Below are 19,029 nucleotides of genomic sequence, written 5' to 3' on the forward strand. Positions count from 1 at the left end.
CCTTGTGACTCCCGTAGATGTCTTCTTCCTTGAAGACAACATTTTGTCAATATAGAACAGATAGGTATTAAATTATTTTCCCTTAACATTTATTAATGTCTCCTGGTGGTAACTCACTCTTATTTGGAAACCCATTAGCTAGGAGTCTAGCTAAAATTTGCTAGCCTGGTCTGGTCTACATAGTTCCAAGCCAGCCAGAGCTATATAATGAGGCCCTGTCTCAAAAAAACAAACATGAAAGTGGGGGAGTGGATTAGGGTGGGGGAAGGAAGGAAGGAGGAGGAGTGCTGATTTGATTTACAACCTTGGTACCATGTTGCTGATATTTCATTATTTTTTACTTAATTCTGTTTATATCTTGTTTGCTTGTGATTGCTTAGTTATTAAAAAATAGAAACAAATATATCCATAAACCCTTAATTCTAATTGTATTAGATCATTTAGACCAGAGGAATAAACTTGATAGGCAGGAAATCACAAAATTACATGGGTCTTGTCAGTGAACATCTGATTAGTGGTATGGTATATGAATATAATATAAGAATATGGTATAACCGGGCTGGAAAGATGGCTAAGAGGTTAAGAGCACTGGCAGCTCAACCAGAGGTCCTGAGTTCAATTCCCAGCATGGTGTTGCCCAACCATCTATATAATGAGATATGGTGCCCTCTTCTGGCATGTAGGCATATATGCCGGGAGCAGAACTTAAAGTAAATAAATCTTTTTTTTTAAAAAGGGGGGGGGGGGTGTTTAAAAAAAAAACAAAACAGGAAGTATGGCATAACCATACAGCTTTTCTGTGGAGAAATGCTAGTTTTTATGAAATACAGCAATGCAGTTACACATAGTGAAAATTCTAAGTTTCAGCCTGAAGTACATAAACAATGGAGTAGAAAGGTTTACATTTTTGAACTTTAATTATCCAAATAATTGCTTCAATTCTCCACACACACATCACACCTCAGTAAATAAACAAATAAGTAGATAAATAAAATGGTACACAGGAACAACTAAGAGAGGTGCGGTGCGAAGGGGGAAGTAGTGTGGATGAATTGACTGGCACAACGTTGGTTAGGGAAGTACTGAGCAGTTCTGAACCCAAAGCATGGCGGAACTTGTCTGTTTCTTAAATAAGAAAACCAAGGAAAAGCCTTCTGAGGACTTGGGCCTTGATTGATCTCCCTCGGGAGCTGCTCTGTCTGTTTGTAAAGTTGTCTTTTGGGGGGAAGCATTGTGACCAGTGTGTGCGTGGGTGGAGCCACTGACCGGGTCAGGCCTTTGGAGACGAGAAGATAGTCTTGGGTGTGGGTTTTTACTTTCTACTTTATTTTTTTGTTTACCGTTTATATAGAAGTGGTTGTATACTATAAATTATCTCACCCTGTTACTCATTATAATCTAAGACAGTAGCAACAGTGATTGAGAACCGCGAGGATTGCTTGGTCTCAAGATGAAGGTTCTATGGCACAAGCCCAAAGGTTTTACTCCCTGATCTAGTGTTTTTCTTCCCAGAGGGGGAAAAAAAAAGAAAAGAACAAATTTTGTTTTTGTTTTAAACCAGGTTCTCCTATAGCCCAAGCTGACCTTGAATTCTTGGTTCTTCCGCTTCCACTTCCCAAGTGTTAAACCTAGGGCTTCACACATGGGAGACAAGCAGTCTCCTAGCTCTATCCCCAGACATTGAACATAGACTAAGATGCAAATTGTAGTTTTCTGTCATTAAGTCAGAGTAGGTCTATGTCCTATAAACAAAGGAGCTAGTGGGTAATGTCTTAATAATCATTGTAGGCGTTTTGCCAGGGAACAGAATAATAGACTGTATAAATAATACAAATTGTTAAATAGCAGTGAAGATGTTTTACCATGAAGTCGAGTAAAGTCAATTTTTTCCCCCACCAGGAATCTAGAGATTAGAAGTTTTAGCTTCAGCAAATAGATAATTAGACTTAGGAACAAACCTAAATTTTTTTTTGTATCATTAAATTTATTTCATTTTCAGTAGTAAAAAAACATATACTAGTTGCATCTAGACTTTTCTCTTCATAGCCCTGGCTTTTCTGGAACTCATTGTGTAGTCCAGGCTGGCTTCAAACTCATAGAGAGCCTCCTGCCTCTGTCTCCCAAGTGTTGGAATTAAAGGCATTTGCCATCATGCCTGGCTATATCTAGACTTTGACTTCAAAAGTTAACAAAATCATATATAGAATATTATAGATTCTTTGGTGTGTGTGTGGGGGGGAGGGAGGGAGGGAGGGAGGGAGGGAGGGAGGGAGGGAGGGAGGGAGGGAGGGAGCGCGAAAGGTGAGGGAGGAGAGATGTTTCTCTATGTGTAGCCACTGGCTGTGGCAGGCCTGTGGAGATGAGAAGACAATCTTGGGAGTAAGTTTTCATCTTCCACTTTGTCTGAGACAGGGTCTCTGTGTTGCTTGCTGTTGCATATGCCAGGCTAGCTGGCCTGGAAACATAGAGAAATTCTCCTGTCTCTTCCTGGCATCTTGGAACAGAAGCTCTAGGACTACAGACTCATACTCACTATGTCTCTCTTATGTGCGTTTTGGGAATTCTGACTCGGCTCCTCATGTTTATATGACCAAGATTCTAAGTATTTTCAAAAAATAAACCCACACATTTATTGTGGGTTTTTTGTTCTTGTTTTGTTTTCTGCCTTTGGTTATTTGGGATAGGATCTTATTCTGTAGCCCAGGCTAGTCCCAAATATAAGGCACTTCTCTCGTCTCTGCCTCCCAAGTGCTAGGATTACAGATTTGAGGCATTACACCCACACCCAGCTTCAGACAGCTTCACGTTCGTGTGTGCATGTGCTTGGAGGGCTTTCTCTCAGTAAACCCCCTTTCTGATTGGGCTGGCTGGGCTGGACAGCAAACCTCAGGCCCCCTCCTGTCTCCAACTTCCCAGTACTGGGATCCTAGGTGTTCCCCACCACACCCTGCGTCATGGGTACCGGGGACCCAAATTCACGTCTTCCTTCTTGTACACAAGCACTTCACACACTGAACCATCTTCCCAGCCTCTTCCCACAGTGGTTTAGTGTTCTTGACATAGTGTTTATTTTACAGTGGGTCCACCATCCCCCTTCTTCACTCAGCCACCATTCACATGAGCCTGTAGCTGGCTCTAGATGCCATTCCCTGGAAGCAGGAAGGGATCAATAGGGATTTCCTTTTTGCCTATGCAAAAAAGGAAAGAAAATCTTAGTTACTTAACACTTCATTAAAAAGCTTCTTCTAAGCAATTCAAAGAGAAATAGAATTTAACTACAGACAAAAACAAAACTTTTTTCCTCCTTTTTGTGGGGTGGGGCTAGATATTGGAGTTAGAAATAATCACCACACAAACAGTAAATTTAACTAAGAAAAACTTAACTCAGAACTTCTGTTCAAGAAAGATTATTTTGTTATGCTGGGAGTTTTTGTGTATTTAAGATGGAGGGACCTATAGTTCTTGTTTAGAAAAGTATTTTAAGGCTGCAGTCATGGCTCACACCTATCATATTAGAATTTAGGAGTCTGGGGGAAAGGGTGTGCCATGAGTTGAGGCTAGCCTGCCTACATAGTAAGAACTCATTTTAAAAGACAAAGTCTTAAGTGCATTTTTTGATAAGAGGAATAGCAAGATTAAAAAATACATAAAGGCCGGGCGGTGGCGCACGCCTTAATCCTAGCACTTGGGAGGCAGAGGCAGGCGGATCTCTGCGAGTTTGAGGCCAGCCTGGTCTACAGAGTGAGATCCAGGAAAGGCGCAAAGCTACACAGAGAAACCCTGTCTCGAAAAACCAAAAAAAAAAAAAAAAAAAAGCATAAAGAGTTGAAATAACCATAATAAAAAGTCACACAGCAGCTGGGCAGTGATGTTGCACGCCTTTAATCCTAGCACTTGGGAGGCAGAGGCAGAGTGAGTTCCAGGACAGCTAGGGCTTCGCAGAGAAACCCTGCCTCGAAGTCACACAGCTTTTTCAGCACATACCCTAAATTTATGTATAGAAAACGTAATTCTTGAATTCATTATCAAGAAAGATAGTATTTGAAATTTGAGCTACATAACTCTATCACCTGAAATATTTTTTTATTCTGAGGAAATTGTCTTCAAAGACATTTAAAAATCTTAATAATTTAGAACAAAAACAAAAATGCAGCATTCACCATGTCTTCATTCTTAGAAGCTGTATCACTTAGTTTTTCTATTAATCCCAGCTGCATACAATTTGGGGCTGGGGTGTGTCAAAGAATGGGAACAGGAGTGTGTGTGCTGTGGGTGTCCACAGTGCTAGTAGAGTCGCCCAGTAAGTGAGAAGGGGCCATTTTGAACCCTGTGCACAACAGTGCAGTGTTACTCTCCTGCTTTAGAAATGAAGGCAGACAGTTGAACTTTGTGTTTACCACATTTTCTGTGAGTATTGGATAGACTAGCCTTTGCCTGCTCCAGCATTTCTGAACTTAAACTTTGTATGCTGAACAGTTTGCTTCTGGTGGAGTATTTACATGGCTCTTGTATCCCAACTGGACTGTGACATACCAAAGTCATGTATGTCATTTATTACACAATTGTGTCCCAGCACTCAGGAAAAGACTGACATACTTGATTTTGCTCCATTTTGTAGGAAAATCAAAAGAGGCCACAGAGACCAGTTGCCGTTGCAGTAGCCATCATTAGGATATCTTCCCTTCATTAGTCATCAAACTGAACACTGTTTAATTCTTTAATTTCTTGTTTAATGCCCAAATCTGTCCCAAATTGTGTTTCCTACTGTACATAAACTAAAATTTCCTTATATTTTAAAGTTTATTTTTACTTTATGTGCATTGGTGTTTTGCCTGCATGTATATCTATGTGAGGGTGTTGGATCCCCTAGAACTGGAGTTACAGACAGGTGTGAGTGCTATGTGGGTGCTGGGAATTGAACCTGGTCCTCTTAACCACTGAGCCATCCCTCCAACCCCATAAATTTCCTAATTTTCAAAATAAATTTTTATGTAATTTATTAGATAATACGAAGATTAGTCATTGGAAATGCATACAGGAATCATTTGTGTTTTATGAAGGAACTTACACTGTAGCCTAGGCTAGCTTTAAATTCACTTTGTAACCCAGGCTAGCCTCAGACTTCAAATGACCTTCCTTCAGCCTAAGTGCTCAGATTACAGCTGTGTAATATTTCATTATTTTCAGAACTAGGAGTAGAACTCAGGGCCTCACATAAAGTAGGCAAGTGTTACCAACTAGGCTAGATCACCAGCTCGATTTTCTTTCAAAATATATATTTATTTATTTTAATGCATATGGGTGTTTTATCTGCCAGTATGTGTGTGCACACTGGTGAATTCAGTGCCCTCAGATGCCTGAAGAAGGTAGCAGATACCCTAAAACTGAAATTACAGGCATTTGTCAGCTGCCATGGAGGTGTTGGGAATCACACCCAACTCTTCTGCAGGAACAACAAATGTTGAGCCATTTCTCCTGCCCCTTTGTGTGTGTGTGTGTGTGTGTGTGTGTGTGTGTGTGTGTACACACGTGCGTGCTTGTGGGGGATTATTGCTGTTTTGAGGCAAGATCTTGCTATGTTGTTCACCAGGCTGACCTCCAGCTCATAGCGATTCACCTGCTTTGGCCTTCTGAGTGGTAGTATTAAAGGTGTGCACCACCACACAAGATTTACTGCTTTGTTTGTTCCTGGTTTTGTTTGTTTGTTTTTGAGATAAGATCTCACTATCAGAGCTCTGGCTGGCCCAAAGTCTGAGAGATCAGCCTGCCTTTGCTTCCCAGGGCACAGCTGATTTTTAAAAAAGATTTATATCTGTATTTATCTACATTAGTATGCCACATATGTGGGTGCCCTCAAAGTCCACAAGAGGGCATCAGATTCTTTGGAGCTAGAGTCACAGGCACTTGTGGACCTCCTAACTTAGGTGCTGGGATCCAAATTTGGATCCTCTGCAAGATCAGCAAGTATTTGTAGTGGCTGAGCCATCTTTTCAAACTGGTGAGCAAGCATGCTTGCGTTCATGTGTGCCCGTGTCTGTATTCCTGTGTGCTCAGGTGTGTGCACATACATGCAGTGACCAGTAGAGGGCATAAGGTCCCCGGAAGCTGGATTTACAAACTGTTGTTAGCTTCTAAACATGGATGCTAGAAACAGAATTCTGTTCCTCGGCAAAAGCAAGAGTGCTCTCTCTTGCCCCAAATGAAGTTTTTTAAGTTTTTTGTGTTTTGTCTTGTTATTGAGACTGGCACTTACTGTGCATCCCAGCTGACCTCATAGTCACTATGCAGCCCAGATTCTTGAACTGATAACAATACTCCTAACAGCCCCTGGAGTGGCAAGACTACACATGTGCTACCATTGCCTGGCTTTAAATAGTAAATTTTAGGTAGTTTACATTGTGTAAACTTCATCCTTCAGTCTTCATGATATGTAACTGGCTTTTGTTCAGTAGAATTCATACACAGAGTGACTTTAAGATGGAACTTAGGGGTTTTGCCCATACTAAGCAAGTGTTATACCACTGAACTATCTCCCCAGCCTTCACATATATATATTTTTAAAAAATTGTTTGTTGAGCTGGAGAGATGGCTCAGAGGTTAAGATCACTGGCTGCTCTTCCATAGGTCCTAAGTTCAATTCCCAGCAACCACATGGTGGCTCACAACCATCTGTAATGAGATCTGGTGCCCTCTTCTGGCTTGCAGGCATATATGCAGGCAGAACACTGCATACACAATGAATGAATGAATGAATGAATGAATGAATGAATGAATGAATGAATGAATGAATGAATGAAGAGTAAATGTTTCTTTTTGAAACAGTATCTGTCTACATAGTTCTGGAGCTCTGGTGCCCTCTCCTGGCTGGCAGGCGTACATGCAAGTAGACTACTACACACCAAATAAATAAATAAATAAATAAATAAATAAATAAACAAATAAGCAAATAAATAAACGTTTATTTTTGAGACAGTATCTGTCTACATAGTCCTGGCCTGTCTGGAACTCACTAGGTAGACCATGCTTCTTTGAGCTCACAGAGATCCACCTGCCTCTGTCTCCCAAGTGCTAGGATTAAGGGCATACACCACCACTCCTGCCTTCAGACATTCCTTTTAAGATTTATTTTTATTTTATATGCTTGAATATTTCACCTGCATGTAAATACATGAACCACATGCATGCCTTGTGCCCTCAGATGCCAAGAGAAAGTGCAGGATTCCCTGGAGTTGGAGTCATGGTTGTAAGCCTCCATATGCATGCTGGGAACTGAACCTGCATTCTCTGCCAGAGCAGCAGCAAGTGCACTTAATTGATGAACTGTCTCTCCATCTCTCTCCTCTTTATTTCCTAGCATATGTAATTCATCAGAGTCTCATTTAGAGTTTTGTACTAAACTCTGTTTAGTTTCTGTTGAAATGCTTAAACCTGAATAAAGCGGTTTTCTGAGTGAAAGTGAACAGTTGGCTAGGTGTGATGCTACAGTTCTAGCACTAGGGAGGTAGAGGCAGTATGACCTGAGTTCAAGACCAGCCCTGGTCTAGGTAATGACACCTGAAACCCTTTTTTCTGATTAAAAATTTATTTCCTTCAAGCTTTTCATTGCCTCCATAATGAATATTTGTAGAATTTCTGTGTTTTAATTCTTTCCCAGAGTGCCATTTTATTTAAGCTTTAAGTATTAAGCATTAGGCCTAACAGCACCATCACATTTTAGAGCCAGAAATCGAGTGTCTGTTAGGATGTTGACAGGCTGCATAGATTTCCTTAGTACTTACTTGCCCAGTTAGTTAGAACAGGGTTTAATTCACTCAGTATAACTAATGACCAATGTAAAAGTTACACCTTTTACAACAAGCAGGAATCTAAGTAAAGGGGGAAAGTTAATGTCATAATAAAGGAAAGAGTTGTGTTTTGTCTTTGGACAGACAAGTAAGGAATCAGAACTTTGAGGACAGATTCCTCACGATGTTACCTGTTTAGGGGGGAAGTAGTGGAAGACGTAGACAACTTTTCATTTAGTTTCTGTGTCTGTATTGTCAGCTTAATTTCATTGGCTCAAAAAAAAAAAGTGCTCAAGAGTTGGGCAGCAAACACCAGTTTCCATATTTAATACAACCGTCTTCTTTCCCAGGGAGCTGACTCTCTTCTGGAGTAAACTACAGAGAAGAATCGACCCGTCTCTGGAGACGTTTTTGGAGCGCTGCCGGCAGTTCGGTGTCATAGCTAAAACACAGCAGCATTTGTTTTGCCTGATTAGAGTCATACAGACTGAAGTGAGTAGTTTCTGCTTTCCTTGCTGACTGTGGCAGCTTCTCAGGGAATTCTTGTTGGATAAAGAGAATCTAAAATGGTGGAGTTGGCCCTGCCTCTCTGATTTGCAGACTGACCTCTAAGGAGCCACAGGTTTGGTTTGGTTTTTTGAGACAAGGTGTGAGGTAGTCCAGGATGCCATTTAAACGCTTGGTCCTCGCCTCAAGTGTTGGTTTCTGTATGTATACTACCATGCCTGGTTTGGAGACCAACCTTGAACCGATGCCCTGCCTGTCTCATTGTGGTCCTGAGTGCTGGGAGGAGAAACTGAGATCATGGAAGCTGCCATGTGGTGCTGGAAATTAAGCATTATCTGCAAAGTCCTTTTGTTATCACATGAACACTAACATATTTACATATTCAGTCACCCTTGAGAGGGAGAGATTATATAAAGTTGAATGCCAACCAAGAGGGATTATTTTCTTCCTTCCTTCCTTCCTTCCTTCCTTCCTTCCTTCCTTCCTTCCTTCCTTCCTTCCTTCCTTCCTTCCTTCCTTCTTTCTTTCTTTTTCCTTTCCTGGTTTTTCGAGACAGGGTTTCTCTGTATAGCTTTGGAGCCTGTCCTGGAACTCACTCTGTAGCCCAGGCTGGCCTCGAACTCACAGAGATCCACCTGGCTCTGCCTCCTGAGTGCTGGGATTAAAGGCGTGCACCACCACCGCCCGGCTATTTTCTTATGGGCTTAAAAAAATATTTATTGTATGATTATGGGTGTTTTGCACTATTATGTGTACCATGTGTATGTCTGGTGCCTGCAAAGGCCCAAACTGGGTGTTGGATCCCTGGAACTGGCATTCACAGATGGTTATGAGCCACTGTGTGGATGCTGGAAATCAAATGCAGGACCTCTGGAAGAGCAGCCAGTGTGCTCTTAACCACTGAGCCATCTCTCCAGCCCTATTTAGGTTTTTCTTTTGTTTGTTTGTTTGTTTTTAGACAAGATCTTGCTTTGTAGCCTAGGCTATCCTCAAACTCAGAGCAGTCTTGCTGTTTGGGCTTTCCTAATACAGACACTATATGCATGAGCCACCAATGACAACTACTAGGGGTTATTTTTTAATTCTGTGCAGTTTTAGAAACACAGAATAATGGGGAAGCTGCTAGATAGTAGAGAAAGTAGTTTTTTTGGGTGCTTTTTTTTCTTTTTGTTTCTTTTTTTTTTTTTAACAGTCTGGGGGATTTAAATGCACCTGTAGCACCAGAACTCTGGGTGTGAGTGTGGGTTATCCTTGCCTCATCTGCACATGGTCTCCACTGGAAGGAGAAAAGAGATATGAAGGGAAGGGGGAACTAGGTGTAGGCCCTCTTTATGAGATTCTTAACTCAAGTCCATTGACGGACGGGCTACACAGAAATCTTTCTTTTTTCATATAGAAATGTAATCTAGGTTGCTTTATAGCCTCCATATATAGAAAGCACACATAGCTTCCATACCAATTCTAAGCCTTAGGCTATAGAATTCCAATCCTGACATGATATTTTATAGAGCAGGAAAGAAAAGGTAGAAGGGCAGACTATACCATGACATGCCATCCTAACCAAGATATTTTGCACATGCATGTGGCCACATCCAGCTGCAAGAGAGGCTAGGATATATTTCATTGTTACAGGTGACTTTGTAACTACTTAAAAAATCAAGTGGTGCATACCCGTTTACAATCCTAGTACTCGCAAAGCAAAATAGAAGAATCATAAGTTCAAGTCCATAGTGAGCTACTATAGCAAATTCTGCTCAACTGACTAAGGACTGGGATTATAGCTTTGTGGTGGACTGGCCTAGAATTTGCAAGGCTCTGTCATTATAGTGCTTGTATTAATGTCATGGCCCAAGGTTGTCCTCTGACTAGCACATGATTGCTGTGGCAAGCATGTTCACTTCTCCAGCCCAAAACAAAACAAAGAGTGAGGAGGAGAAGAGATTGTAAAGTGTGAAGCTGTTAATACCCTAGACTCTGGCGATAGATTGCTTGAAGTTTGAATAGTTGAATCTCCTGAGCCTTTTTTTTTTTTTAAATAAAATTTTTTAATAAGGGCTGGAGAGATGGCTCAGAGGTTAAGAGCACTGGCTGTTCAATTCCCAGCAACCACATGGTGGCTCACAACCATCCATAATGAGATCTGGTGCCCTCTTCTGGCATACAGGTGTATATGCAGACAGAACACTGTATACATAATAAATAAATAAATCTTTAAAAAAAATTTAATAAATACAGGAAATTTTATCCAGAATAAATAACTAGGCTATGTTAAGACTCTGCAAATTCATACAATTATTTATTTATATTTATAGTATTTTTTTTTTTCAGATTTTAAATTTTTTATGTGTATGAGTGTTTTGCCTTCATGTCTGTGTACTGTTGTCAATGCCTGGTGCCCATGGAGATTAGATGGGGTTGTCAGATCCCTTAGAATGGGGTTACAGATGGTTATGAGATGTTGTGTGGGTTCTGGGAACCAAACCCAGGTCCAGTGCTCTCAACCACTGAGTCATTTCTCTAGTCCTATGTTCTAGTGTTATGAATGATGCCCAACACAGAAAAATTACCTATCATTTTGTTTCCCAAACTCTTGAATGCTCACCATATATTGTGGCAGTCATTTTATGTTCTCTTACTTCATTTATATAATAACCATGAGGAAAATGGAATACTGCCCAGTACTATTACCATTTTGCCAATAAAGAAGCTGAGGCTTGGAGGAGTTGATGCTAGTCTTTGCTGTCAGCCACTGCATATTAAACCCTCTGCCACAAGTTCCTCCTCCTCACTCACTCTGTGTTTTCCATTTCAGCCTCTGATAAAGACAAATATACAGTAATATTTCATTTTTGTGACCATATCTTTTTTGTGAGTTTTAACTGCTTTCTGAGGACTTGTTACTCTATCTCTTACTCTATGGAAGACTAAGATTTGATTACATTTTTGACTGAAGTGTACAAAGTAATTCTTTAAGGAGAAATTGGAGAAGGATTTGGTATTGGGACTCTGAAAAACCAGGTGTTTTTCATACAAAGAGTTCCTTAAATTCAACTTTATAATTACTTGTATACCGTGTTTCCTCCTTCCCTATTACTTACACCCTCTGTTTTTGTTGGATCAGTATTTTCAGTGCTAGAATTACAGGTATCTGCTAAATACCTAGGTCTAAACTATCCCTTTTAGCCAGCATAGCACCGTTTTTTTTAAATCTTTCGTTGAGCTCATTTACCCCATAATCCTTTGAACTCATGTGCATTTATTGTTTATGTATTTAGCTCGTGGTAATTTCATTGAAGGGTAAGAAATACTTCCGTATACAGTACCATCAGCAGCAGTGCCTGGTGGCATACCACACAAGAGACCCTGTCCCAAAACAACTGAACAGTATACCACGCTGGGTAACTGTAACTATACTTTGCTGCATAATTACAGCATCTAATTCAGTCCTTTTCATGTTACGACAAAAAGGATGTAAATGTGACTTTAATCCCAGCACTTGGGAGGCAGAGGCAGGCAGATCTCTGAGTTTGAGGCCAGCCTACAGAGTTCCAGGACAGCCACGTCAACGCAGAGAAACCCTGTCTCAAAAAATTTAAACAAACAAACTCAAGGATTAAAATCTTTTGTTGATGGTACTATGTTTTTAGTTGTTGGTTAGTGGTTAAAAAAAACCTTTTTTTTTTAGGATGGACTCTGTTGTTTGGTGGCATTTTAACATGTTCCATTACTTATGGAGCAAAAAAGTTCTTTTTTCTTGAATTTTATATATATAAGGGCATATATTCCACCTTCCATGTGCATCTTAGAATGAAGAATCCTGGGCTCTGCATTCCCACTATACAATAAACAGAAAAACATACTGAAGAATATAATATAGTTATAATAATATAACTTATACTATTGTCTCTATAGATAAAATGCCTTTATCTGCTGGGCTGTCTCACTGGCCCTGTTTATTTTTGAAACATGTTTTTTGTTTGTTTTTGGAGACAGGGTTTCTCTGAGTAGCTTTGGAGCCTTTCCTGGAGCTCACTCTGTAGTCCAGACTGGCCTCGAACTCACAGAGATCCGCCTGGCTCTGCCTCCTGAGTGCTGGGATTAAAGGTTTGTGCTGCCATCTCCCGGCAAAACATGTTTTTACTAATATAGTTCAGGCCAACTTCCAACTCTGCTTCACCCTAACTGGTCACTAATAATCCTCTTGTCTCAACCTCCCAAATACTGGGATTATAGACATGTGCCATAAACTCTGAAGGTTTTGAGAAGTTAAAATATTTTAGCCGCAGAAGTGAATGTAATTCTTTGTGTGTGACAAGACTGACCTTGACTTCTTTTACTTATAGGCACAAGATGCTGGTATTGGGGTCTCAGTTTTACTGTGTGTTAGAGCTCTTCAGCTCAGATCAAGTGAAGATGAAGAGATGAAAGCTTCAGTCTGTAAAACAATCTCCTGTCTTTTACCAGAAGATTTGGAAGTTAGACGAGCCTGTCAGCTTACAGAGTTTTTAATTGAACCAAGTTTGGATGGATTCAATATGCTGGAAGAACTTTATTTGCAGCCAGATCAAAAATTTGATGAAGAAAATGCACCAGTTCCGAATTCCCTCCGATGTGAGCTCTTACTAGCTTTAAAAGCCCACTGGCCCTTCGATCCTGAATTTTGGGACTGGAAAACTTTGAAACGACACTGCCACCAACTCTTGGGACAAGAAGCCTCAGATTCTGACGATGACTTAAGTGGCTATGAAATGTCTATTAATGATACAGATGTCCTAGAGTCATTTCTCAGTGACTATGATGAAGGTAAAGAAGATAAACAATATAGAAGAAGTCCGGCAGATCAGAATAAGGAGAAAAGAGATAAAAAGCCCATCGGTTCCTCTGAGAGGTACCAGAGGTGGTTGCAGTACAAGTTCTTCTGTTTGTTGTGTAAACGGGAATGCATAGAGGCCAGGATTCTTCATCATTCCAAGATGCACATGGAAGATGGGATATACACCTGTCCAGTTTGTATTAAAAAATTTAAGAGAAAAGAACTATTTGTTCCTCACGTAATGGAACATGTTAAAATGCCACCAAGCAGAAGAGACCGCTCTAGAAAGAAATTACTGTTGAAAGGCTCTCAAAGGGGTATTTATCCCAAGAGTCCCACTGGAAGTCTAGAACCAAATCAGTCATTGAGTGAACAAGCCAAAGGAGAGTCTCATGAGTATGTCACATTTAGTAAGTTAGAAGACCGCCGCCTGCAAGACAGGGACTTGTACCCATGCCCTGGTACAGACTGTTCCCGTGTGTTCAAACAGTTTAAATACTTAAGTGTGCATCTTAAAGCTGAACACCAAAACAATGATGAAAATGCCAAGCACTACTTGGATATGAAAAATAGAAGAGAGAAGTGTACTTATTGCCGGAGGCATTTCATGTCTGCTTTTCACCTGCGAGAGCATGAGCAGGTGCACTGTGGTCCTCAACCTTATATGTGTGTTTCTATAGATTGCTATGCAAGGTTTGGATCAGTGAATGAACTCCTTAACCACAAACAAAAGCATGATGACCTTCGTTATAAATGTGAATTGAATGGCTGTAATATTGTGTTCAGTGACTTGGGTCAGCTTTACCACCATGAAGCACAACACTTTAGGGATGCATCCTACACATGCAATGTCCTTGGCTGTAAAAAGTTCTATTATTCCAAAATTGAATACCAAAACCACCTCTCAATGCATAATGTTGAAAGTCCAGATGGAGAATTAAAGAAATCAGTGAAACTCGAGGAACCTGCAGCAGGTGGGAAGCAAGATTGTATGGACCAGCCTCATCTACTTGACCAAACTGATAAGTCCCATTCTCCTGAAGATCTTCTTTTCTGTGCAGGATCAGCCAGTGCTCACATAGACACTGCAGAAAACCTGAAAGACAACAGTGACAGCAATTCTAGTGATCTGTTAAGTCACAGCTCTTCCACTTCAATAAATGAGGAATTAATTGACACACTAGATCACTCTGAAACCATGCAGGACCTATTACTATCTCATGAGAAAGTCTTTGTACCCTCCAGTTTAAAAGAGAAGTGCTCCAATGTAGCCATTTGTTTTGATGGAACTAAGTTCACCTGTGGTTTTGACGGCTGTGGTTCCACCTACAAAAATGCAAGAGGGATGCAGAAACATCTGCGGAAGGTGCATCCATATCACTGCAAGTCGAGAAGGGTGAAGACAAAAGACCTCTTTACCTGCTTGGGTGACAAACATGATCAGGCTGACAAGTTTGATGCAGAACCTAAACCCAGCTCTGATACAAACAGTGACTCCCCAGATGAAGGTCTCGAGCACAGTATTCACGGCAAATGCAAGCGGGACCATCGAGGCTATTCCCCCGAACCTTCCATTTGTTCTTCTAAAAGGCCGTGTACAGAGGACACCATGTTGGAACTCCTGTTACGTTTGAAACATCTAAGCTTGAAGAACTCCATAGCACATGGCTCTTTCTCAGGGTCACTGCAGGGGTGCCCATCTAGTGGTGCTAACTCTCTTCAGTCAGTCCCATCTTCTGTTTCAGACCTTAACCTTCAGAATCAGGATGAAAATATGCCAAGTCAGTACCTTGCACAGTTGGCAGCTAAGCCTTTCTTCTGTGAGCTTCAAGGATGCAAATACGAATTTGTGACCAGAGAGGCTTTACTAATGCATTATCTTAAGAAGCATAATTATTCTAAAGAGAAGGTCCTTCAGTTATCCATGTTTCAGCACCGGTATTCTCCATTCCGGTGTCACATCTGCCAAAGGTCATTTACAAGAAAAACACACCTTAGGATTCATTATAAAAACAAACATCAAATTGGCAGTGACAGGGCAACTCACAGACTGTTAGACAGTGAGAAATGTGATCATGAAGGGCCATGCTCAGTAGACAGACTGAAAGGTGACTGCTCTGCAGAACTTGGTCCCAACAGTAACTCCGAGACGTCCCAGTGTCGTTCTAAAAAGGATGAATGCAGCTCAGAAACAGACTTGGAGTCCTCTTGTGAGGAAACAGAAAGTAAGGTATCAGGTATTTCATCACCGATAGGCAGCCACAGAGAGGAGGGAGAAGGGAGAGAGGGGAGAGGAAGCAGGCGGACTGTCGCTAAAGGAAATCTGTGCTATATTTTGAATAAGTACCACAAACCATTCCATTGTATCCACAAAACTTGCAACTCGTCATTTACCAATCTAAAAGGTCTGATTCGCCACTACAGAACTGTGCACCAGTACAACAAAGAGCAGTTATGCTTAGAGAAGGACAAAGCAAGAACCAAAAGGGAACTTGTGAAATGTAAAAAGCTATTTGCTTGCAAATATAAGGACTGTAACAAGCGCTTCCTGTGCTCCAAGGCCCTGGCTAAGCACTGCAGTGACTCTCATAACCTAGACCACATTGAAGAGTCGAAAGTGCTTTCGGAGACTGAGTCTGCAGCCAGGTTTTCTTGTAACCAGCCTCAGTGCCCTGCTGTTTTTTATTCATTCAGTAAGTTGAAACACCACCTGCTAGAACAGCATAATATTGAAGGAGAAATCCATTCGGATTATGAAATCCATTGTACTCTTAATGGCTGTGGCCAGATTTTCAGCCACCGAAGTAATTACTTCCAGCATGTCTACTACCGACATAAGGACAGTTATGACAGCCTATTCAGCAGCCAGAAAGTAGCGAACGAGCGGCTCCTAAGGGGTGAAAAGGTGTGTCAGACTACTGAGGCGCAGGCGCAGACGCAGACGCAGGGACAGATGCAGGGACAGACGCAGGGACAGACACAGGAACAGACACAGGAACAGACCCAGGGGCAGGAGCAGCAGACTGCCAAAAGGCCATTTAATACTAAAGCTAAAAAATGTGGCTTACTCAAAGACAAGAAAGCTCCAATTAGCTTTAAAACTAGAGCAGAAGCTATCCATATGTGCGTTGAGCATTCTGAGCACACCCAATACCCATGCATGGTTCAGGGATGCTTGTCTGTGGTGAAGCTGGAGAGCAGCATTGTGAGGCATTACAAACGTACCCATCAGATGAATAGTGCCTATTTAGAGCAGCAGCTGGAGAACCTTGTGGTTTGTGTTAAGTATGGTACCAAAATTAAGGAGGAGCCCCCTTCTGAAGTAGAGCCCTGTGTAAAGAAAGAGGAAAATAGTAGCTGTGAGTTGGTGCACACAGAGCGCCATTCCCCAGGGGACAGCAGCATGCCCCTCCAGAACACTGATTCCACTTGCCCAGCTGAACAGGATGGTCAGAAAGGGTGTTCAGAAAGAAACCCGCTTCTTGATGCAGACACTCTGCTCTACAGGGGAACTTTGAAATGCAACCATACTTCAGAAACCACTTCTCTGGGACAGTGTGATATAGTTAAGTCTCCTCCCTGTAAAATTGAAAGCCCCATACCCAATCCCATTGGGACCGAAAGTGGTACATACTTCACAGACTTTCAGCTGCCTTTATCAAGGATCAAAGAAGAACCTGGGCATCATAGTTCAGGGCAAGAGAACACTGTCAAGAATGCAGCCCAGGTCCCAAAAGAGAACATTAGGAAGCATTCTCAGCCCAGGTCATTTGATCTGAAGACTTACAAACCTATGGGATTTGAATCTTCCTTTCTGAAATTTATTCAGGAAAGTGAAGAGAAAGATGATGATTTTGATGACTGGGAGCCTTCTGAGCACTTACCATTGAGTAACTCCTCTCAGCCCGCTAATGACTTGACAGGGAATGTGGCAAACACCGTAGTGAATGACAACGACCCTCCAGTTGACATACCTCATTCTTCCAGTGACCCTCCAGTTGCGGAGAACCTGACTGCAATCCCACCATTAGTAGTCGCTGAAGCAGCAGCGGTCCCTTCCTTGGAAAACCTGAGGGTCGTACTGGACAAAGCATTAACAGACTGTGGAGAGCTTGCCTTAAAGCAGCTTCATTATCTCCGGCCCGTGGTTGTCCTTGAAAGATCTAAGTTCTCCACACCGATTTTAGACTTGTTTCCAACTAAGAAGACAGACGAGCTGTGTGTGGGAAGTTCCTAAATCACTGTTTTATTTTTGAAGCACCTAGCTCCAGCACTGCAGCGAGGGGACACTTGCCAACGTGAACAAAGGCTGGGGACCAGCCACACTTGCTTTGGATAGAATAGGCTGTGTATTTACATGAATGTACAATATCTATGTCAGCAGTATTGGCGGCGTCCAGTAGCTCTCCAGTTGGTTTTTTTGATTGGGATTTTTGTTTGTTTGTTTGTTTGTTTATTAAAAAAATGGAACTGTACTCTTGTTTGGTGCTAATTAATACATCAAAATATACTGGGGCTTCCTTTTTCCAATTAAGTGTGCATGATTGTATATGGAACATATATTAAGGTCCCAGGGTGGGAGGGCTAGGGAAACAGTAGGAAGTTCTTACTTGACTTGAATGTGCACCGAAGGGTGCTTTGTGTAATATATTGTACACTACAGCATCTTATATTTTTTGAGTTGAGTTTCAATAAATTACAATTTTTCACCCACTTCTTGTTTACTCACACTGAGTTTTCGTGCCACGTGCAAACTGCAGTTGCACTAGTATTTTCTGGAGTGTGTCTCATCTTTTACTCCAGTGATTTTTCTGCTCACTAAACCATTCAGATCATGATTCTTTTTTGGATGATCCTTGTCTTAAAATTTTTTGTGGGAAGAAAATTCTGAGGTTTGAGTTACTTGCCTTTATATTCAAGATAGCTCCCAGACAAGGAAGGACAGAAGTTGGCTGTGTACACAGGAGTGGGTATTCCAGGCTGAACATAAAGAACGTAGCAGATTCAGAGGCAGGTTCCCAGCAAACTACAAAAAATATCATGTTGGCAGTAAGAGGGACATTACTGCTGCGGAAACAAATTTAGGAAGCTGAGAACTAAGGAGTTGTACTTTATACGTCACTGAGAGCCTCAGGATAGTGAACAAAGCGGCATATTCAAATTTATTGACAGATGTAGTACAGAGTGAGATCTGAGTATCTGAGACTCGATAGGAGACAAATAATAGGGACTCAGCAGTCAATAGCACTCGCTAATCTTGCAGAGGTCCTGGATTCAATTGCCAGGATCTGGCACCCTTTTCTGGCTTCTGCTGTCACCGGACATAAATGTGGTGCACATACATATATGCTGGCAAAAATAAGTCTTTAAATGGTTGAGGCAAACTTGGTTGAGACAAAGTAAAGATTCATAAAGAGGGATCAGAGAGATGGCTCAGTGGTTAAAGGGACGTGCTGGGCCTGACAAACTGGATTTGATACCTGTGACCTACCTAGTAAAACAAAACCGACTCCTGCAAGTTGTCCTGACCACAGTGCATTCATCATGGCATATGCGCATAAATAATTTTTAATCCTTATTAAGGTATGTAATAACACTGGACTGTTGGGACTTAGAACAAGAAAAGTGTTCGAGAAAAACAGATACAGCCAACTAAAGTGGAAAATTCAAAAGGGAGTGGGTATTTGGGAAGAAGCCCAGTTCAAGGTAAGTCTGGTTTTGTATGTGTCTGCAGTGAATAGGACATCTAGGTCTGGCGACAAGGCAACATGGGGTTTGGTTTGGTTTGTGGGGTGTTTTGCTCTAGTATCTATTCTGCAGCTTCAAACTAGACTTTCCTGCCTGGACCTGAGTGAGAAATACACAACACCAGCTTTTGGGTTTTTGAACCAGTGTCTCCCAGCCTGGCCTCCAAGTCAACTCACT

General features: G+C 41.4%; 1 protein-coding gene across 4 annotated transcripts in view; it reads left to right on the top strand.

Moving 5' to 3' along the window:
* Rlf (RLF zinc finger) overlaps positions 1-17,579 on the top strand; it is a 69,142-nt gene extending 51,563 nt beyond the window's left edge. For all 4 annotated transcript variants that reach the window (XM_052716189.1, XM_052716191.1, XM_052716190.1 and 1 more), the window contains 2 exons: positions 8,135-8,276; positions 12,635-17,579. In XM_052716189.1, coding sequence (XP_052572149.1) covers positions 8,135-8,276; positions 12,635-17,341 — 4,849 coding nt within the window. In that variant the 3' untranslated portion in view covers positions 17,342-17,579. The remainder of the gene's footprint in view (positions 1-8,134; positions 8,277-12,634) is intronic.
* Positions 17,580-19,029: the final 1,450 nt, after the last annotated feature.

Source organism: Peromyscus californicus, unplaced genomic scaffold (genome assembly GCF_007827085.1).
Source record: "Peromyscus californicus insignis strain IS unplaced genomic scaffold, ASM782708v3 Scaffold_5__1_contigs__length_169319896, whole genome shotgun sequence".
Taxonomy (NCBI): Eukaryota; Metazoa; Chordata; class Mammalia; order Rodentia; family Cricetidae; genus Peromyscus; species Peromyscus californicus.